Consider the following 23,701-nt stretch of genomic DNA (forward strand, 5'->3'; position numbering starts at 1 on the left):
TAAATCAGACAGCCTCTGAGCCATGATGGGTGATCTCAAAGTCATTGGTTTAGTGCTATCTCGTAAACTGCTTTAAGATAAAGAGTGGAGAGGAAAATATATTTTCACAATAGGAGAAAGGGAGATGCATATTGTTGTTTACAATAAGCCTGAAAATCAAATATTTAAAAGAAATTAAAAATGGATTTACTCTGAATAATAATACAAAATGCAAAAATTATCAGAAAAATGCTCTAGGATTCTCAAAATTAAAAAATATATAAATAAAAAATAAGACAATGAAAAATAAGTTTGTATAAAATAATTTCAAAACCATCATCAAAATAAAACTATAGTTTTTGCTTGTATAAAGAATAAGTATAACTATATGAGAAATATGAAGGTCCCCCCAAAACCTAGAATTTACTTATTACGAATGTGTATCTGTTCTTACAGGTTTAAACTGCAGTCACCTCAAACTCTGCATTTGATGCACCATGCCTCCTGAGACATTTTTTCCACTGCAGAAAACAGTTTTTAAACTCATTGATTTTGATGCGCTTAAGTGCTACTGCCATTTTTGTTTCATCTCTTGTACATTGGCAAAACATTTCTCTTTGAGAACTTTTTCAACCTGGGTAAACAAAAAAAGGTCATTCAGGACAAGATTGGGTGAATAGGGAGAGTGGGTCATGGGGTTGATGCCATTTTGGGTCAAAAACTGCATAATATTCAGTGCAGTGTGGTCAGTTGACCTCATAAATCACCCATCGTGAAATGGGCAAACACACTGAAAGAGTCTTCAAAAAAATTCACAGAAGCTAAATACAGCCTCTCACAACAATGTCAGCTGCTAGACTAATAACAGATGAGTTCCTAGAACACTCACCTGTGAGGGAAGCCTGTACTACAAGGGACCCACTTTCCAGAAGATAATTTCCATTTTTTTGGTGTCACCCATATGCAGTGATGGTAACTTAGTTTTATACACTATAAATAGCAATATGTATACATTTATATAATATATATCCAGAAATTAAAGGTGGGTGTGCTGGGATGGGAGTAAAAGACAAAAAAAAAAACTTTACTGGAACAACAATTAAATTTAAAAAATTTAAAAGAAAATATAATTATATATACATGTGTCAATATATGTGTGTACAAATTTCCTATAAAACTATAGTTAGTGCATAGATAAAAAAAGTATGTAGAACTATACAGAGAAATATATAGGAATGCAGATATATATAGGGAGAACTATGTAGATATAAATTTATACCCATAGATTTAAATTTAAATTGTGTATAAGAAAAACCTCAGGTAAGCCCAAACTAAAAAAAATTTCAAACAGTTTTTCAAATTTGAAAATATATGGAACCTCACCATAAAAATAAATGCCAAAGACCCAACACAAAATTGAATCTCTACTTGGGTATGTCAGTTTTAACCCTCAAAGATAAAGGGGAAAAAATTAACTGTCAAAGGCAAAATATTTTTTAGAGTGATAATTAGATTTAAAGTAGATTGCTGGTCTAAAATGAAGAAAAAATAGATAACAGAAGTAAATAAAAATCATATATTTAAAATGCAGAAAAAAATAATTTCCATTGTCAACCTTCTCTACACAGGGGTCAGCAAACTTAGATTTACAGTTGTAATCCAAATAAAGAATACAATAATGATTAAATAATAATATAAGAATATACACTATGTTTCATGTATCCACAACTGTATTCCTACTTTTGGCCACCTTTGTATTTAGTTAAAAGGGATAAATTACTAGTGATTAATATGATGGTTATTTAAAAATTCTTTTTTCCAGCCCTGTCTGGTATAGCTCAGTGGACTGAGTGCAGGCCTGTGAACCATGCGATTGCAGTTCAATTCCCAGTCAAGGCCCATGCCTGGGTTGCAGGCCAGTTCCCAGTGGGGGACACATGAGAGTCAACCATACATTGATGTTTCTCTCCCTCTCTTTCTTTTTCCCTTCCCCTCTTTCTGAAAATAAATAAATAAAATATTTAAAAATAAATAAAAACTTTTTTCCATTTATAAGAAGAAATATTTTAATTTTAGCTGCTGGTATTTTTGAAAATATTTGAATTAATTTGAGTATTTTCAAATAATCAATTAATTCACATAAATATTATTTTATTTAATTAGTTAAAACTTAGTGAACTAAGTTTTTGTTGACTAAGTTTTTTAGTTAATTACTAGAATAAAAAATCTGTAATTTTCAAAGCAAGGAAAAATTTTCATAGGTTAAATAATAAAGCATATTTTATTAGTAGAACGCAGGTCAGAAAACATAATATAGGTGCAAAGTAGAAGCATAGACCATGAAAAAAGTAAGTAGATATTGGTTCAACTATATCATAGTTACAATCAGATTAGATATTATTTTTAAATACATCTCATTATATTTAAAAATGCAGTTTTACCACATGATTAAACCAGAAACTGTCAAATTTTCATATTAATCTATAACCTAAATATATTTTAAATCATAAACTGAATTAAATAATGTGTTAATAAAATGATAATGGTAAAGGAGTAAGAAAAATCAAGAATGTATTGAAAATGAAGATAAATGAGGAATATAGTTAGAGAAAAGGGAAGAGGCATATCCCAACAGATACTGAGATGTTATAAAGATGACTGTATCATAATTGCTAATAGTTGATTTTTATTATTATTATTGTTTTTGGACTGGAAGTGCCTGACACTCTTTTATTGCTGAGGCATCCATCTCAAAAATGGCTTCCTTGAGCCAACTATCACCGTCCCCAGGCTGCACAAGCCCCGCCCATGCACACACGACTTTGTCTTAGAAATCTTGGTTAATTTCAATAACTGATGATTTGGACGGCTAGTTTTTTCTTCTTCCTGCACTTATTTCTTTTAATTGATATAAAAGGTTATTCCACAAAACCAGTCCCCACCAACCCCAATGAAGGTAGAATTCCGGGCCCATTCACGCACTCCTCTTCCCACAAGCTGTCTAGCCCCAGTTGTGTCCTGTAATTTCCTGGACATGTTAGCAGTAAACCGTGTTTCCAAGTTTTCTGGTGGTTATTGCTGAGATCATCTGGTCATCATCATAAGAACCACAATAGGAGGTCCAGCCACAACATAGGTAATCAACGGTTTGAGATGGGCACACAGCAGTGAGGTGCGCCTTAAAGGTGATACTAGTACAGGTATAGATAGATGCAAACCAATTGAGTGGGCTAAAAAATGATTGAATACTTAAATCTAGGTATAAATATATAAACTTGACAGAAGACATTTATAATGACTATGAAACAGGTAATTCAAAAAATACATCGAAATGGACCAATTGGCTATATATCTAAAGAAACTACATTAATATCTCTCAAACACATACACACAAATAAATTATATACATAGCTTAAATAACTATTTATACAATCAGAAATTTAAGAGCATTAGAGAAAACTGTGGTGCACCATATTTTGTAATTAGGGTAGGAGAGAATTTCTTATAGAAGATATAAATACCACAGTTATTAAAATATTGACAAATGTGATATTAAAGTAATTTTACTCCTGCATCAGATTATTTTCAAATGAAATTTGAGAACAGGTTATAACCTGGAGTAAGCTACAGACATACATATAACTTAGTAAGGATTATTATCATGAATATGTTTAAAACTTCCCACAAAATAAAATAAACATTCCAAAGAGAAAATGAAACAGTTAAAGGACAAGAAAGGATAAATAACTAACAGAAGAGTAAGACCAAAATCTTAAATCAACATATAAATATTTGTTCAAAACTATTAATAATCTTAAATAGAAAAGTGAAAAATGATTAAACACTCATCAATGTACCCCATTAGCCAAAAAATAAAAAGCACAAAAACTGGGAATATCAATGGTTCAACCACCCAGGTTTGAAGTGTGTAATAGTGACATTCACACCTGGGTGTTGAGATTATACCCTATCCACATGCTAACTAATTAGTCTTTACACAATTTCCTGGATGCTAGCAGAAAGCTCTGCACTCCTGGGTCAGAGACAAGCAACTTGATTTCTCCTGGCATGGGAAGTGAGATGAAGTTCATGTTTTCTCTTCTATTACCCCAAAGTCTCTAGAGAAAAACATGAAGTGGCCCAAGTGCATGTCGTGCGCAGTGGATTTGCTTCAAAGTGGAGGAACTAGAATTAGGAAACCCCAATATTCTATAATGGGCTGCAAGAAACTCAGGTGGGACTTTGTCCCAGAGGTAGTCATTACCTGTATTTCTATGTATTATATCGGGCAATTAGATTAACAAACCTGCATTCCATTCTGGAACAAGACACTCTCTATTGTCTTAGACTGTTCTGAATGAGAGGTCATCCTGTCTGCCGTGACGTGAGTAATAAAGTCCTTTGTGTCTAACCCAGAAGTCTAGTGTCTTCTGCCAGCATCCATTAAAGTGTAGCAGGCTAATCTGTTAACATGTGACAATGGTAAAATCTCAATTACTTTATATTTCTTGACACTTTGTTTGGACTAATTTCTAGTAGAAACAATTATAAAAAAGCACCTGTTTTTTGTTATAAGTTGTTCATATATGTACAATTAGCTTATTGTGGAATAGATGTCTTAATGGTATTTATGTCTGGAGTCATATAAGCTAGCTAATATCCTCATGCCAAGATACTTTGATGGGATTCTTCACTTTACCACCCACATTTGCTTACTAAATAACTAAATTTAAGACCATACTCCATGTTTTTCCAGACCTTTATTATCTTCATTAAATCTTTCTGTCATACATTTTATCTCTTGTTAATTTGGAGTTTGCTAATTTATCTGGACAGGAGATAACACCTCTTTTTGAGTCTTTTACCCTATTTATATAAAAGGTTTTTTTTTTATTTTTTTACTTTGGGACCTATTTTTATATAATTCACTGAAACATAGGCTGTAAATATATGAATACAAAACACCTATGTGCAGTTGATAGTCTGCTCAAGAAAACAAGACTCCTATCAGAGAAAATGCAGTCGAAACACACTGCTTTACTTGACAGCCATTTCTTTCTTTTCATAGAGATGAAAATCTTTGGTGAAATTTTCTACATATTTTTTAACTTTTAAAAAATATTTCCTCTCTTTTTGGTTTAATCTTCTTTGTATTTTCCTGTTACCATTTAGTCCCCTTGTACCACCTCCCACCAGCAATTGCCACACCATTGTCCATACCTTTGAGTTCTTTTCCTTTTTGCACAATCTCTCCACCCCCTAACCATCCCTACTACTGTCATCTGCTCTCCATCCATGAGCGTGTCTCTATTTTGCTTGTTAGTTCAGTTTGTTCATTAGATTTCATGTGTGGGTGAAATCATGAGGTATAGTCTTTCTCTGACTGGCTTATTTCATTTAGCATAATGTTCTGCAGGTCCATTGATACTGTCACGAAGGGTAAGACTTTCTTCTTTTTTAAAGCTGAGTAGTATTCCACTGTGTAAATGTCTCATAGTTTTATTATCCACTCATCTACTGATGGACACTTGGGCTGCTTCCATATCTTGGTGGCTGTAAATATCACTACAATGAACATAGAGGCACTTATGTTCTTTTGAATTGATGTTTAGTGTTTTTTCAGATATATTCCCAGAAGTGGGATTGCTGGGTCCAAAAGACCCATTTTTAATTTTTGAAGTATCTCCATACTGCTTTCCACACTGGCTACTCCAATCTGCATTCCTACCAACGGTGCAAAAGGGGTTCTGTTGTTCCACATCCTTGGCAGAACTTGTCTGTTGATTTATTAATGATGGCCATTATGACAGGTATTAGATGGAAACCTCATTGTGGTTTTAATTTGCATTTCTCTGATGATTAGTGATATTGAGCATCTTTTCATATGTCTATTGGCCTTCTGTATGTCCTCAATGGAAAAGTGCCTATTTAGGTCATTTGCCCATTTTTTAATTGGTTTGTTTGGTTTTTTTGGTGTTAAGATTTGTAAGTACTTTATAAATTTTGGATATTAACCCCTTCTCAGATGTATCACCTAATATGTTCTCCAATTCTGTAGATTGCATTTGTATTTCATGAATGATTTCCTTCATTGTGCAAAAACTTTAATTTGATGTAGTCCCGTTTGTTTTTTTTTTCTTTTATTTCCCTTGCCTGGGAGATATATACAATAAAGAATGTTTTAAAATGTCTGAGAAATTGCTGCCTATGTTTTCTTATAGGATCTTTATGGATTTGGGTCTAACATTTAAGTCATTGATGTATTTTGAATTTATTCTTTTGTGTGGTGTATTAAGGTAGTCTAGTTACATTTTCTGCATGTATCTGTCCGATTTTCCCAACACCATTTGTTGACTAAACTATCTTTAGCCCATTGTATGTGTTTACTTCCTCCTTTGAATACTAAGATGTGGGTTTATTCCTGGGCTCTCTATTCTATTCCATTGATCTGTATGTCTGTTTTTATGACGGTGACCATACTGTTTTGATTTTTATGACCTTGTAGTATAGTTTGATATTAGGTAGCTTGATTCTTCTTACTTTGTTCTTCTTTTTTAAGATTGCTGTTGCTCTGTGGGGACTTTTGTGGTCCTATCTAAATTTTTAAAAATATTAGTTCCAGTTCTGTGAAATATGTCATTGGAATCTTGACTGGAATTTCATGAAATCTATAGATTGCTTTAATAATATGGACATTTTAATAATGTTAATTTTTTCTATGCATGAACATTGTATGTACTTCCACTTATTTGTATCTTCTATTTCTTTCTTTGGTGTCATAACAATTTTCCAAGTAAAGGTCTTTTAGCTTCTTGGTGAAATTTATCGCTAGGCATTTAATTTTTTTGAAGCAATTGTGAATGGAATTTTCTTAATTTCCCTTTCTGTTAGTTCATTATTAGCATATAAAATTGTAATTGATTTCTGAATACTAATTTTGTATCCTGCTGTTTTGCTAAATTTATTTATCAGTTCTAATAGTTTCTTGGTGGAATCTTTGGGGTTCTCAAAGTACATAGTCTTGTCATCTGCAAATAAAGCCAGTTTTACTTCTTCCTTTTCAATCTTTGATGCCTTTTATTTTTTCTTCTTGTCTGATTGCTATGCCTAGGACTTCTAGTACTATGTTGAATAAGAGAGGTGAAAGCAGACATCCCTGTCTTGCTCTTGATCTTAAGGGGAAGGCTTGTAGTTTTTGTCCATTCAGTGTGGTACTGGCAGTGGATTTGCCATACATGGCCTTTATTATGTTTAATTATGTTCCCTCTATTCCCAATTTGCTAAGAGTTTTTATCATAAATAGATGTTGGATTCTATCAAATGTTTTTTCTGTATCTATATGATTATGTGGTTATCTTGTGATCCTGTTCTTCATTCTGTTTATGTGGTGAATCACATAAGATTGTGTTTCTAGAAATGTATCCATTTCATTCAGGTTGCCAGTCTGTTGTGATATAGTTGTTCATAATATTTTCTTACAATACTTTGCATTTCTTTGGTATCAGTTGTTATTTCTCCTCTTTCATTTCCGATTTTATTTATTCATGTCCTTTCTCTCTCTCACTCTTTTTTGATGATCCTGTTAAAAGAGTTCTCAATCTTGTTTATTTTTATAAAGAACCAGCTGCTGGATTCGTTGATCTTTTATATTATTATTTTTTAGACTGTTTCATTTATTGTTCCTTGGATTTTTATTATTATTTCCTTCCTTCTAGTTGCTGGGCTTTGTTGTTTTCTTTCAAGCTCCACTGAGTATAAAGTTAGATTGTTTATTTGAGCTTTTTCTTGTTTTTTGAGATAGGCCTAAAATGCTATGAATTTCTTTTTTAGGATTGCTTTCCCAGTGTCCCAGAGATTTTGAATTGTTTTGTCCTCATTTTCATTTGTTTCAAGGTATTGAAACAAACAAAAATGATCTTCTTTGATCTCTTTATTGACTCATTCATTATTTAATAACATGTTGTTTAGCTTCCATGTCTTTGTGTGGTTTTCACCATTCTTCTTGTGATTGATTTCTAGTTTCATAACATTGTGGTAATTTCAATCTTCTTAATTTAATGAGACTTGTTTTATGTACTAATATGTGGTCTATATTAGAAAATGTTCTATGTGCACTTGAAAAGTATATGTATTTTGCTGCTTTGAGGTGAAATGCTCCGAAGGTATCAATTAAATTCATTTGATCTAGTGTGCCATTTAAGGCTGCTGTCTCCTTGTTGATTTTTCTGCCTGGAAGATCTATCCATTGAAGTCATTTGGGTGTTAAAATCCAAGACTATGACCATACTTCTGTTGTCTTTCTCTTAATGTCCATCAAAATTTGCCTTACATACTTAGGTGCTGCTCTGTCTGGTGCATAAATGTTTACTAGGCTTATATTCTCTTGATGGATTGGTCCCTTTGGCATCATGTAGGGTCATTTTTTGTCTCTTACTATCACCTTGGTTTTAAACTATATTTTTGGCTATAAATATTGCTATCCTAGCTTTTTTTTTCCATTTGCATGAAATACCTTTTTCCAACCCTTTACTTTTAGTCTGTGTGTATCTTTTGATCTGAGATGGGTCTCTTGGAGGCAGCATATGGATGGGTCTTATTTTTTCATCAATGCAGCCAACCTGTGTCTTTTGGTTGGAGCATTTGAGACGTTTACATTAAGGTGATTATTGATAGATGCATATGTAGTGCCATTTTATTGTTAGACTTTGTCCCCCATTTTATTGTTCTTTACCTTTTCTTCTTCTTAAAGCAAGGCCTTTAACATTAGTTGCAGTGCTTGTTTGGTATTAACAAACTCCTTTAGCTGTTTCTTATCTGGGAAGCTCTTGATTTCTCCTATAATTTTAAATGATAGCCTTGCTGGGTAAGGTAGTCTTGGTTGTAGGTCCTTGCTTTTCATCACCTTGAATATATCACGCCACTCCCTTCCGGCCTGAAATGTTTCTGGTGAATAATCAGATGCCAGTCTAATTGGTTCTTCTCTGTAAGTAACTGCTATATTTTCCTGTGTACAATGCACTCCAGGGTATAATGAGTACCCATGCTTTTGACTCGAACTTTCAGGAAAAAAATCTTTCATTTTAATTTTTTAATTCAACTTTTATTTATATTTAGTATCCAAATTACCATATTCCAAGGTATTATTCTGCATACAGACATTATCACTTTCTAGAGTTATACTTTAATTCATAAGCATAAATAAAAGAATTAAAACATTTATATGGATACAGAATCACTACTACCTATGTGTAATGTGCATCTTTATTTTTCCCTAAAAAATTTGGGCAAAAAGTGCTTATTGTACCCAACAAAATATGGTACCTGCTTTTCTCTTGTGACTTTTAGGGTTCTCTACTTGTCTTTGAGCCTTGTCATTTTAATTATGATTTGTGTGAGTGTAAACCTCTTTGGGTCCAACTTGTTTAGAACTCGCGTGACTTTCTCCTTCACCATATTAAGGAAGTTTCAAGTCATTATTTATTTGAATAGTTTCCTGATCCCTTGCTCACTCTCTCCTCCTTCTGGTATTCCCATGATGTGCATGTTGTTACACTTCCTGTTGTCCAAAATGTTTCTTAAGTTCTCATATTTTTTAATTCTTTCTTTCTTTTGCTGCTCTTCTTGGGTGTTTTTATCTACCTTGCCTTCCAAATCTCTGATTCAGTCCTCTGCTTCATTTAACTTACTGTTTATTCTTCCAGTGTATTATTTTATTCAGATATTGCACTCTTTATTTCTGACCTGTTCTTTTTCATGGTTTCAATGTCTTTTTCATGCTGTTGAGTATCCTTATAGTCAGTACTCTAAACTCACTGTCTAATAAATTGCTTACCTTCATTTCATCTAGTTCTTCTAGAGAATTATTTTTGTTTCTTTCAGGGTCTGTTTCTTTGTCTTCCCATTTTGACAGCTTTTTTGTATTTTCTGCCTTTGCTTTTAAACTGATCAGCCATTAAACCGATCAGTTGTTGAACTAATCAAGTTGTAATCAGTTTAAGTGCCACAGAGTAAGGCAAAGTAATTCCAGTGATCAGGGCTATAGCTCCTCTCAGGATGATGCCACTTGGACAAGAGTGTTTTACCTGAGAAAGATGGTTTCAGCAGTATGGGAAATGACTGCCGAATTTTTTGCTGGCAGCAAAATATTCTGGTGGCTGTTACTTCAGTTCTATCCCCAAAGCCACCAATCTCAGACTCCCTCCAATGTCTCTAGTCCACACTGCCCTCCCTCTGCTGGATCCCAGCTTAACTGGCTGCAAACAAAATTTTGTGCACTGGCCTTTTGTGAGGCTGAGTTTCCAGCCATCTCTCCCTGGCAGACAGAAACCCTATTGCTTTTCACAGCTGGATGTTATCTGGGCTCCTTTCCAATTCTTTGGGAGCACGGCTTGGGGTTTAGACCCCACACTTCTCATGGGGTCCCCCTGGCCACTGAAACCTCCCTCTGGAACTTTAGCTGCCACCCCTGGAAGCTTGGCCAGCCCTCTCATGCCTCCTCCACGGTCCCTACCAGTCTCGCTGTAGTGAAGTTGGTTTCTTCTTTCTGTCCCTGGTTATAAAGCTTTTCTCCAGCTAGTGTTCAGTTGGTTACTGGGATGATCTTCCTAAAATTTAGTTATAATTCCAGATTGGTCCTGGGGTAATGTTAGTGTAGCTTCCACTTACTCCTCCTCCATTTGGTTCCACCCTCTATTTTTTAACCTATTAATCTTAATGTCTTTATAATCATTGTCAGTTAACTCTAATGTCTCAGTAAGGTGACTAGTTTTTGTTCACCTCCCTCCACCCCGATTAGGGTTACTGGGGAGGTAAGACCAGCACTTATACTCTTGTGTCCTATGTGGCAATTTTTAGTCGAATGTCACACAGTGTGTCGACCTAGCAGAGTCTAAAATGCCAATATATTTCCTCCAGAGAATAGTCACCATTTTCTCTGATAAGCAATAAAAGAGGGAAATTAATCACTTTAATACAGTCAGAGTTGAGCTGAATCAAGGCCACTTTGCAGTTTCCGTCAGGTTCAGTCTACCACAGGTCGGTCTGCACTCCTGGCACAGACTTCTAGGGCTTTCCGTTGAGTGCCTGTTTGTGCACCAGTCAAGTGCCTGATTGGTCCCTGTCTCCAGTCATTGTGCAACAACAGGAGATGGCAAAACAAATACACAAAAAAACAAAACATCCTCTTTGCTTTCCAGCTTAGAGTTTTAGCTTCCTGCCAAACTTCCAAAAACAAAACAAAGCAGATACATAATAATCAACAGTTCACCTCTCTACACTTCCCCTCTGCAATCTTATCCTTCTAGTTATCTTGCTTTAGCAGTTCTCTGGTGCCATTAAACAGAATTTCTTGAAAGATACAGGATTTTCTCTTTGTTATCAGTGGAAGGATCGGTCAGTCAAAAACTAACATTTTACTCAGACTTGCATGTTACGAAGCAAGAGTCATTTGGGAACAGTCTCATTCAATAGTTGAAAGAAACTGGGCTTGGAAGAAAAGGACACTTTGACAATCATCCAATTATCACTGAGAAGCTGGCTGCCTGGATGTTCACTGATAGGCAACAGATATTTTTTCTTTAAAATTTAATTAAAATTAGCTCAAGATCCTCTCCAAAATTTCTGTCAGTCAGAAGGCTCTAACCAGGGAGATGTGACAAAGCAGAAAGGGGGCATTTTAATGTACTATTAATAACATTAAGTTCTAACCACTGTGCTAATGTCTGTGCTCCAGAAATGAATAAAATATTCTGCCATGAATCCTTTACCTCCTTTGGTACCAGACTGTGCTGGATAAAAAAAAATGTGATAAACAGGTATATTCAATATTTATGTAAAAAGTTATAACCCCTTACCTATGAAATATTTATTTGGAAAACAACGAAGAGAAATAAATCTTTTCTTGACTTTTTTTACAACATATATAGTACAATATATATTGTAAATATATTACCTATTATATATTAGATAATCTATATCATCTATTGTATAGATAATAACCTTATTTTATCCATTAACTAATATATTGACAATAAAACAATTTTACTTAAAATTAAAAGTCAGGTTTAGGAGATAAATTTAAGTTGCAGTAGTTTTAAATTGTATTACTCTAAAACAACAACAACAACAAAAGGAATGTTTCCTGATTAAAATGTAGTTTTTTTCTACTGTCACCTTCTCTTTAAATTGTCATACATAAGCTTTTAATGTTAGCATTTAAACAATCCATTGTATAATTTTGACTTCTTAACCAAATTCCTATATCAAATGAACTATAGTCATGTCACAAAACTAGGAATAGAGGTTTGCATGACGATTCTGTGCATATAATTACTTTGTTCTTTTATTTTTTAATGTAAAAGAACCACCTAATCCCCCAATATTAAATCATCATTAGTCTGCAGAGTAAGTCTGTTCTGTTTCATGATCTTTTATGCCGCCTCTTGAGAGACTAGGTTTTGTGTGAGGCAAGGAGCTTCCCTAACCTAATTCCTAGGCTTAATACCAATTTTCAAGTGTATTTGTGTATCTTACAGTTTTTAGAAGGGGAAAACGTAATTTATTATTGTTATACACTTGTGTCTCAGTTTTCAGGGTTCTAAATAACAATTAATGAGCCTTTTAAATCTGAAACACTTATTATAATAACTTCATCGATAATTTGCTATCAAGAACATGTACTACTCACTTATCTGTTTCCTTCTTCTTATATGTGTTGTCCACTTTAGTAGACACTTGCCTTTTAAAAATAAATGAGTCCAAATAACACATTCTTTTAAGAATAATGAAAGAATTTCACTGAAAATTACCATTTTAATCATATGTCACTGGTTTGATTCCCAGTCAGGGTACATGCCTCAGTTGTGGGCCAAGTCCCCGGTGTGGGGCACGTGAGAGGCAACCACTCCACATTGATGTTTCCTCCCTTTCTCCCTTCCTCTCCCTCTGTATAAAAACAAACAAATAACAATTTTAAAAAATTAAAAAATAAACAATACACTTAAATAGCAAAATACTGCTTTTTCTTATGGACATATGGGTTTAGTGAAAGATTATCTCACTTCAAGTTTGCATTGCCTTGAGTTTAAGATAAGGAATAGTTTCAACTTTGACCATGTAGCTATTAAAAATGTGTCTTTTGGTGTATTTTCTTTCAGTTTTTTGTTCATTGTAGTGAAATGCCGTCATTTAGAGAGAGAGAGAGTGTGTGTTTGTGTGTGTGTGTTGGAAACCATGGGAGATTTTAAGTTTATTCTGAATGTCTTTAGCATTGTCAGATCTGTAGTAGTCAGTATTCCCATAGTTTATTTCTATCCTTCAAACCAGAACTCACAGCTGGTGTTGTAATTTCTCTACAGAGCATAACCATTTAAAATTCTGTTTTTATCCACATGGCTTCAAAAGACCATTTAGCAGTTCCTGCATTCCCAAGTAAAATGGCACACATAGCCTGTCCTGAGCCTACAGCTGCAAATAAAGCCTCACAGGTTCCCCAGTGACTGGGAGAACAGCTGTGCCTGCTAAGTCACCACCTACTGGGAGTGAGGGGTCTGGTTTTGTTCTGCTAACAATCTCCTTTCTCCTCCAAGTCAAATCTCACTCCGTCCTCACTCACAAAACGTATCCAGTCACACGTGATAGGACCACGCTATCCTTTCTGCAAAGTAGAACCCAAAGCTTGACTAATGGGAGACAGTCTGTGTGCAACCCTGACTCCGAATTGGGAAAATGTGATCTACGAATGTAGTGACTTGATGAGTTTAAGTGGGCCTGTTGCTCTAGAAAGAAAAACATGCCTTTCCTGTCTACTTCATTATTTTAACCCCCGTTGGCTTGTTTAACTTGTATATACCTTTTGTAGAGAGGTTTGCCTGCCCGACCCTCCTCTCACACGCTTATGCTGTACTGCTACGCACAGTGACAGCCAAAGGACGGCTGACTCATACTCACTGAGCACAAATACACAAGTAGAAAAACAAAATAAAATTGTGGCTACCTTTACCATTTCTTGCCACTTGGTTTTGCTTTCTATTTTATTGTGCACTTCTCCCTAATTATTTCCTTTCTCAGAACCACACAGTGCTATGGGCAGCATCTATCTATTCTGCCCTGTGCCTGCGGGCAGAGGGGGCTTCAAAGCATTTTTAAAGAGGGATGATGTGTTATAAAGCTCTCTAAGAATGGATCCTTATAAATTCTTTCAGTGTTTATAAATTTAGTGACTGTAAATTTAATTTTTTCTATTTCGATCCATCCATTCCCTACAAAAATAATATTTGTATCAGTTAAAGTTCTGTGACGGTAGGTAGAGTCTCTTTTTGTTGTTGTTGCTGTGTGTTGATTTTTTGCAAACTAGTTTATCTGTATATCTCTACTTTGTAAGTTATATTATTATAATATGTTTATAAATAACTTTAAATTGAGGGATGAATTTTTACTTTAAAAAGTTTATTTTTTACTCTTTATCCCTTTCTCCACCTCATATTCAATACTTATTCAAATTTGTGTGGTTCATGAGCAGATTTGCTGACAGTCCTCAAGACATATATTTTTGTTTTGTACATATTTATGTTATTTTTAAAATGCCTTTGCTATGCAAAGTCATGTATGCACAGTTAGACATAATTGATATCAAAGAAGTATTGAGCAGTTTCAACTGTGGTTTTAAAATGTCAGTAATGGATGTGTAAGCTTCCTTACAGAGAGATGTTTTCTGGCTGTGAGTGGGGCAATATGGCTCAAAAGGAAATGGCAGAATCAAATTAGAAAAACTACTATGTGGCAACTGATAAAAATAGATATTAATAGACTGTTTAATAATCTCCTCTTACAACATCATCCAATTTCTCTATATACTTGGTGAATTGACTAAGATGGCTATAACTATTCTGCCCACATTATTTAGGAATCTGAAAGCAGACACCTGAGACAATGGATGGTTGTGTTTACCTGGGATTTAAAAATTATCAAGGAGGAGTGTGACAGATGGTCGAAGGAATGACATTCCAGGGTGCAAATAAGAACCTAATGACAGATTGGATCATGAATCTGTGGTTTGGCAAAAACACAAAGTCAGACGAGGAGGATATTTATAAACTTAAATGAACAGGCAGAACCAAGAGTCTAAAAATCAAGATTTGGTCAAGTCTAAGTTTAAAAGAAAGGAAAGTCAGTAAACATGAGAGGATTAAACCTTTAGTGAGGAACATGAGGATATCATGCTGTTGAGTATTGCAAGATATATTAGCTCATTTTGGTTTTAATTTCTTAATACATGCCAACATAATAAGGACACTGTAGTGGAAGACAAGTTCTTGCTGAGTATAGTTCTATTCATTATTTATCAAGTGCCTGTTATTTCAAAGGAGCAAAGCAAAAGAGCACTGTTTCATGTATGGTATCTGATAATAGTAAAATTATAAATGCATCTTACTGCTGCTGCAAGACTAGAAAAAAAATGAAAACAATTTGAAGCCTGCTTATCTGTCTGGTAGAAGCTAATGATTCTATTTCTGACTTTTTCTTCAGAAACATTAAAAAAAGTCCAAGTAGAGATCCATATCTGAGAATCTCAATTGTTTCTGCTATGCAGATATATTTGTAAATACTATTTTATTTTTTTAATTTGTATTTATTTATTTTTAAAGAGAGGGGAAGGGAGAAAGAAAGAGAAGGAGAGATGCATCAATGTATAGTTGCTTCTTGTGTGGCCCCTACTGAGGACCTGGCCTGCAACCCAGGTATATGCCCTGACTGGGAATTGAACTGGTGACCCTTTGGCTCACAGGCTGCACTCAATCCACTGAGCTACACCAGCCAGGGGTGTAAATACTATTTTAATAGTCTGCTTGGCTATGCTTGAGATAATGTATACCTTTACACTCGCATTACCAAGCAAGAGTTCTGTTGAAAGGCCAGGGGTCTATGAGTGTCTAATAATTTAAGAGTTTTGAAGAACACATAGTTTTAACAATTTCCAAGATGTAAGGTAATATTATACTTTAGTATAGGATTTGTTTTTGCTTCAGAAATTGGTTTTTAAAACATGCCTTATTTTAACTTAAACTGTATTAGTGTTTGCAAAAGTAGAAATAGAAATTAGAATCATTCATTATTCAAGATACCAAAAAAGGAAAAAAAATATTGGAAACAGTCTGATAATTCCAGAAAATTATATCTGGATTCCAGAATCCATGGGCAACTTGTATTATCTTCAGCCTTCTGTTCCTATAGAGTTAAAGATAGTGGCCGTATAACTGCCCAACAATATATTTTGCTATGAACATTCTTTTGGAAAGTTCCCACAAAATTATCAATGATAAAATTCCTGCAATTATTATAGCTATAAAAATTAACTTCAGTAGTATTATTGCTTTTCAAAGGACTTCAAATTTCATTTTTTTACGATTATCACAATGTGTCTACGTGAGTCAAATACCTACCTCTTAGTCTCCCTAGTTTCTTCTCTATGCGCCCATATCTTTTTCTGAACAAATCAAGTAATGGGATATATAACAAAATAAAGAATTCATTGATGTCTATTTTGAAAGATTAAAACATGTTCAAAGCTATTTCTACATTACACTGAAGATGTAGTTGCTTCAGGACTACATCTGAGTAGTTCAGGACTCCTGAACTACTAAGTTCAGGACTATATCGATTAAGTTCAGGACTATATCGATTACATTCATAAGGAGAGTAATTATTAAGAAATTTTGCCACATTTTTATGGACAATTTCTGAGATGTTTTGGTCACCTAAATCCATAAGTGACATGTAGAATTTTCACATTCTTCATACGATAAATTCTCCTCTTTTCCCATCTTGGTTATGTTCTCCTAGATGATGCATACTCCATTGTGTTAGAGCATCACTTTTAAAGTAGGAAACCCAAGAGCGGGCACAGTATTCTAAAGCAATCTTCTCAGTAAAGAGATGCATAGAAATTCCATACATTCGTTGAATGTTTCTGAGACCGTTTTATTTGGCCTCCCTATGACCATCTTCCATATATGATACTTTTCAAAGTTTATAATCTAATACACATCTTTATTTTATATGTCCTTGTTAATTTAAGCTTTTGTTCTGGTTTTTCAAAATCTCCCTAAATCCTAACCCAATATATTAGTTATATTAACTTGGGTGCCAAGTGTTCTGTAAGCTTCTGTCTTCATCAAAAACTTGTGAGAGTTAGAATTAAGAACCAAGCTTGTGTATACATTATGAGAGATGGTCTTTGATTTGACACTGATAATTAGCACTTCTCATCTGCAGATGTTCTAGCTTGCCATGGTTTGGCTTTATTCAGCTCATATTAATTTTTTATCTATTTGGAAGTCATAGAATATTTCATTTATACTTGGTTTCTTTTGGAAAACAGAAAGTTTAGAAATTGTTGTTATTCCTTTCTAATTTTGCAGTTTCGGCTAAGCATATTTTATTCTCTGAGTATATTATATGCATATGTATGTATACATCTATATGTGTGCATATATGTTTTCTGGTTCCCTTCATTTTAGTTAAAAGTTTTCTTTTCAAAGTTCAGTAAACCTTCTGCCAAGTACATTTTTTTCCACTTCTGGTGAGGTATTCAATATCCCTTGTCAAAATCTCATTATTCTGTTGTGCTAAGCCTTTCTAGGTGGGCAGCTCTCCACTTCCTAAATCCTTTTTTTAAAAAATTTAAGTGAAACCTTTTACTAAAAAAAAAAATGAAGAATATTTTTATGCCTTCATGTCTGAAAGGTTTCTATTTAAGAACACAAAGTGAATTATAAACATACTCTCACTTTCTTCTTGTTTCTGATTACATTTCTGATTGCATTTCCAATAAGTATTCTGAAAGAAAATATACTTCCAAATTAAGACTAGGAATAGAACACTAGACCAGAGACATTAAAGGAAGTCTCCATCTCCCATTCCATGTCACCACGTCATTCCACATGCTATTTTTCATGTTTACCTAAACCACGGGCAGTGCCTTGCATCTCTTCTTCAAAGGACCAGCAGTGAGATTCTTAACCATGTTTGAGCCTGTAATACTCACTTTATAGCTTTTCCTTCAACTAAAGAATTGTACATATAAGTAATTGTTTATTAATCATGATAGAACATCCTAAAACTAATGGACATATTTCCTCCAAGTTCAGGTTTCTGGAGGGAGAGAGAACTTGTGACTCAATATTGTTATATAACAAATTATTGCATATGATGCAATTTATCCTGCTCTCCATTCTCTATTATGAAACCTATTTCAGAACAGGCAATTGATATATTTTTATTCCTCTTTTGTCAGGTCAAAAATGTTTTTCAAGCCCTTATCAGATTATTCACTTACACTCTAGAACAAATCTTTAACAAATATAACAAGATCTACATAAACACACACTCACATATATATGTATATGTACATGGCACACATGTAAAATTGTGTACACATATAAAATATATATAATTGATGTGTTTTATTGTTGCATTCCATTAATATTTGGAAAATCTACTATGTGTCTATTGCACTAGTTTGACAATATGCAATCAAAAACATGTGCCTGTAGAATATTTTATTATGACTATCATAAGCATACCCATATGTCATAATATTCTGACTTTCAAAATAATAATATGAAAGAAAATATTCTTAAATATAATTATCTAATGATTCATTTAGTTCTTATCAAAAAGTAATTAAGTCCCAGGCTGTGTTTTCTGGGAAGTGACTCTGAACTGAAGTACAGAGGGTAAGATATTTCCTAAAGTGTACCCTTGGGATCAGTATCTGTGAACACCAGTAAAAGGAAGGAGCAGGAAGAAAGGTAGGGAAGAGTGAGAAAGTGAGCTGGCATGCAATTTTACGGCTTCTACACTGACCTTGTGGGAAAGCTTGGGAACTAAACTTGCCCTTCAATATTGTCTGCATTCAGAGAAAAAGGCTCAACCTTTATGACTTAGTAGTAAAGATTCATTGATTATGTGCTGCTCCAGAAGGCTGTTATTGTGCCAGCCAGCAATCTACAGCCAGGACAGCAAGTCTCTGCATGCAGGGGACCTGAGCAGCACATCCGCCTGTGCACCAGGAGGGTCTTTAAGCTAACAGATGCAGAATGAGGAGTAACAATGCTAACATAATGGTGTACCATGTGCTCCTGAGGCTATGCATTCCAACTGGAAGTGTGTACTGGTGGAGAAGAGGCAGTACGACCTTATGACATTTGGTTTTGAGCAAGGTTCTGGAATGTATTGCTATTGTCTTCTGATCCTTCACTAGCTCTGTGATTTTGACCAATTTATCTTCTGGGACTCAATGTCTTTATTTTCAAATTATTATTTATAGTAAAAATAATATCCCCTAAAATGTAAGGAATGTAACATTGTCTCCCTTACAGGTTCCGTGGATTGATCAAAAATGTATCATGCAAGCATTTACTGTAGTACATAGCATTTTAAAAGCATGTAAAAATACAATTAATTATTATTTCATCCTTGACTTTTTTAATAATGTGCTTGCTATAACAAGAGTGTCTCAAATCACAACTAAGTCTAAAAAAGTTTACCAGTTGATTTGTTCTCTTCATAAATATTTATACCAGTGGATCCTAAACTTTTTGGTACATCAACATCATCTAAATAGTCTGCTAAAATGTAGATGTGGATTACTATAGCTTATATTCAGAGTCACCAGGTTTGGGTTGGGGACCACTGGCTCACCCTCAAATTTAGGATCTATTCATTTTTTCCTCTTCTGTCTTCCACTATTTTCCTTCTTTTTTATTTGGACTTTATTAATGATCCTAATAGGTTCCTTAACTTGAGAACCAATATTAGTTACTGTTTAATAATTGCCCCTTCATGTTCCCTTTTCCCATTTCATAAACGAAAATAAATAAGTAAGTCAATCAATCGCACATGCCCATTTTATCCACTAATGGAATGTGAATCTTCACTGGCGGCTTTACTAAGTACGTTTTGTTTTGCTTATGTCTGTCATAGATAACACAGCCAGCATTCTGACCAGGCGGAGGAGATTTAGTCGCACTATGCAGGATGTGTATTATCTCCCCATTATGGTCTCTGATGGTGGAATCCCCTCTCTCAGCAGCAGCAGCACCCTCACCATCAGGGTTTGTGCGTGCGAGAGAGACGGGCGCGTGCGGACCTGCCATGCTGAAGCCTTCCTGTCCTCGGCTGGTTTGAGCACAGGAGCCTTAATCGCTATTCTTCTGTGTGTTCTCATTCTCCTAGGTAAGTCGTTCTGAATCCTTACGTGGTGTGATGGCGATTCTGAGTGTCTCCTACAATGGCCAGCACTGCGTTAGGCAAGAGAGAAAGATGGAGGGAAGAGAGATTTTGACAAAACTTAAGAGACAGAAATGCATAATGTGAATAACAAAACATGGCTTCAAAGATTTCATTTTCATCGACTTTCATTTTCACCGCATTGGTAGCTGCTATTACTATAAACTTTTTAGTTGCTTTTTGATACAAGACAGTAAGTACTGTCTATACAAACAAACAAACCAAAACAACACAATGCTTTGGTGAGACAGAGACATTCTTGCGAGGAATGTCTCTCATTTTCTTTCTGGGGTAGAAGTCAAGTTACTTGTACAAAGGGCGTGGAGAACAAAGCAGAATAAAGCTGAAAAATAGAATGGAGATTCAGGAAGGGGTGAGAGAATTGGGGGCTTCTTTGTTCTAGGAGAGTTAAGAGAGAGGTTTCAAGTAACAGAATCTTATCATGAAATTTGCATCTTGCAAAAAGATGACTGAATGAAGTAGAAAGTGGATCTCATGAAGGCAAAAGAGCACATAGAAAAAGTGATTAGGAAGAAAATGAAGCGTCTCTTTCAGACATAGCGTAGTTTGGACTAGCATACTTGGAGTGAAACTGAGGGAAGGTGGGTAATATCAAGATGTTTTAGGTGAGATCAGATGTTACCTTGGATGATATGGTGCAGGTTCCTGAATGAAAGTATTCATATTTATCAAAAATTTAACTAAAGTACCTAAGAATGCACTTGAAAACTGCACTGTTAATAACTTCATGTCTGTGAACAGAAATTAATGTCTGTGAGATAGTGTTCATTTTTGAAAGTACTTTCATGGGTAAAAAAAAGAAAATAGCTGATAAACAATGATATTGGATAAGTTTGATATATGGCTGAATTAGAATTGCATCAAAGACGACCTTTTATCTTTTACCATATGTGGATTTTGATCTTCCCTGAGCTGGTGCACATCAGAAGTGCACTTTGGTAGAGTCACTACGGCTAGAAAATATAAAGAGAAAATAGACCAGGACTGATCTGTGATAAACTCCAATGTAATCATTAAGCCAAAAAGGATGAGATAACCAAGGAGAACAAAGGAAAAATCAGAGAAGAAAGAAGAATATAAGTAAAGTATAACATCATAAATGTTGAAGGAAGAAAATGTATCAAAGAGGACAGACCATTCATTAATGTCAAAAGTTGTTCAGGGGTTAGATAAATTTATTACCAAAAGGTATTGATTGCACCTAGCAACATGGAATACAGAGGTTTGGTTCACCACAACAAAATCTATTTTATTGCAGTTTTTATAAGAAATGCATTGTGGGGAAGGAAATAAGAAAAATCAGGCTTTTTAGAATGTATTTATTTATTAATTGGTCATAATATATTAAGACATAACTCATTATTTGGTTTTATCTTTGAAAATTAAAACAAACAAAAAAGTTCATAAGCAAACCAAAACAGAATGTAAACTAAACAAAACAACTGTATATATTGATCCAGGGTTTCTAACTTAAACCACGAAGTATAGAACTCAGTGACTTTAATAAAAGTTCTTCCAAAGTCTTTATTCTGAAAGTAGTTCAATTAGGAGAGGCATGTTGTCTTTGATTTTTTAAAATGATTTATCATAAAACTATTTTTCATTAGTAAGATAATATAAAAGTAATTGAAGATGTTCATGCACAGGTTAATTTAAGGTGTAGTGTGCAAAATAACATTTTATTATTTAATGAAACAGTATTTTTATTTAATTTATTTTATAAAATTTTATCCCTCCTTTGGGGTAAATAAGAGAACATTTCTAAATTTTATGCTATCCCTCAGCACTAATGAAACCAAGCTGCTATTTGATATGTTTACTCCTTCAATTTTTATTGTAATTCAAATGTATTTTCACAGTTTCACCCAAAGGTTGCAGAATAATTTCTTAAACTTGGGTTTAAACATCATTATTTATAATGTAATTTATATTTTTCATGACATTTTAGTGGTTTTTATTGTTGCTCAGAAGATATGTAAATAACAGACTCAGAATATAATCACTTGTAATTAAAAAATAATGTCAGTTAAGTGCGAGTTTAGGATTTTTAAGGAATATATCAGCAACACCAGAGGTAGCAAAACTTTATTTTAGACATTGTAATTCTGAAATAACATTTAACCATAAAAGCTAAACCTATCATGAAATCAGTATTTAATACGATAATATGTTTTAACTGGCAGCTTTTTTTTTTTTGGTAGGGGATGGCCTTGATTGTATAAATTTAAGCAAAGTTTTGTCATTAATGTACGGTATGACCTGAGGAGACCCATTCAGTCTCTTGTTTCTATTTCTGAATCTACGTAAAAATATTCAACTAGAAGGACCTTACAACCCTCAGTAAAGTGTTGTGGTGCTTATTTATGTTTTATTATAGGTTAAATACAATTCAATATTTTACGGTATGTTCATACTCCATTTGTGTACATATCGATTACAAGAAAATGGTGCTTGAAAACAAAAGGGCCTAAATATAGATGTTAGCTGTATATATAGTGATCAGGGATTATATGCTGTCAGAATTACCTTTATCATAGGAGAGAATCAGGAATGAGTCTCCATGGTACAATCAGAGTTTGGTGGTAGAGGAGAGAGTAGCTATAGTTCCCTTCCCTTCCTTGGATCTGACATTATTTTCCCAACCTCACCCCACCACTTGCCAAAGAACCAGACCAGCTGTCAGCGCAAACTTTAATCACATTTGGCATTGAATCTGGATCTGCATCAGTCCTCTACCAGCTACCCTTACAGTCCACACATTATATATAAGTAATGACGTAGATGAGTACACCGGCTACATTGCTCCTATTCTTGGACGTACATTTCTTGATCCACAGAGATCACAGTGGATTTGGTGTGAGGGAAGTGGGGAACCAGGAGGCAAAGGTGGGATGGATAAGAAGATCACTGTCAAACTGTTTCTCAGCAGAGCTACCTTGGAGGCCTTTGTGGGCTCTCCTTGGTTTGAAAAAAGTTTCACTGAGAAGAGCCAATACCAGGTGTACCTGATGATGGAAACTAACAAAGATAATTTCACTGACGTGGGCCTCCTCATTCTATAAAACTTAGTATTAAGATATGAGTGTGTAAAAAAAGTCAAGTGATATTTTGGGGTTAAAAAGGCTTGCTCTGAAAAGTATGTGGGGGGAGTATGCTGGGAGTCATTGTACGACATGTTCAAATGCAAGTCATATGACAGTTTATGTTATGAAAACTCAAAACCCCTTAAAACTGTAATCACTGGACTGAAAATATAACTAATAAATAGAAAAAAGGTTTCCCAAAGTTGAATTTGTTTTTTGAATAAAATAATGAGACTGAATAAATATATTTGAATTTTCTTAAATAAAATATAATTAAGTGGGTTTATAATTCTGGCCCAACTGAAAGATAAAAGAAAACAGGAAACACT

The 23,701-nt window shown here is 34.3% G+C and overlaps 1 protein-coding gene across 1 annotated transcript in view; it reads left to right on the top strand.

Moving 5' to 3' along the window:
• The window catches only part of CDH18 (cadherin 18), a 237,845-nt gene that overhangs the window by 208,638 nt on the left and 5,506 nt on the right, over positions 1-23,701 (top strand). The window contains exon 10 of the mRNA XM_053657326.1: positions 19,963-20,214. Within this exon, the coding sequence (XP_053513301.1) occupies positions 19,963-20,214 (252 nt within the window). The remainder of the gene's footprint in view (positions 1-19,962; positions 20,215-23,701) is intronic.

The sequence above is a fragment of the Artibeus jamaicensis genome, unplaced genomic scaffold (genome assembly GCF_021234435.1).
Source record: "Artibeus jamaicensis isolate MK-2021 breed Jamaican fruit bat unplaced genomic scaffold, CSHL_Jam_final scaffold_369, whole genome shotgun sequence".
In the NCBI taxonomy this organism is placed as follows: domain Eukaryota; kingdom Metazoa; phylum Chordata; class Mammalia; order Chiroptera; family Phyllostomidae; genus Artibeus; species Artibeus jamaicensis.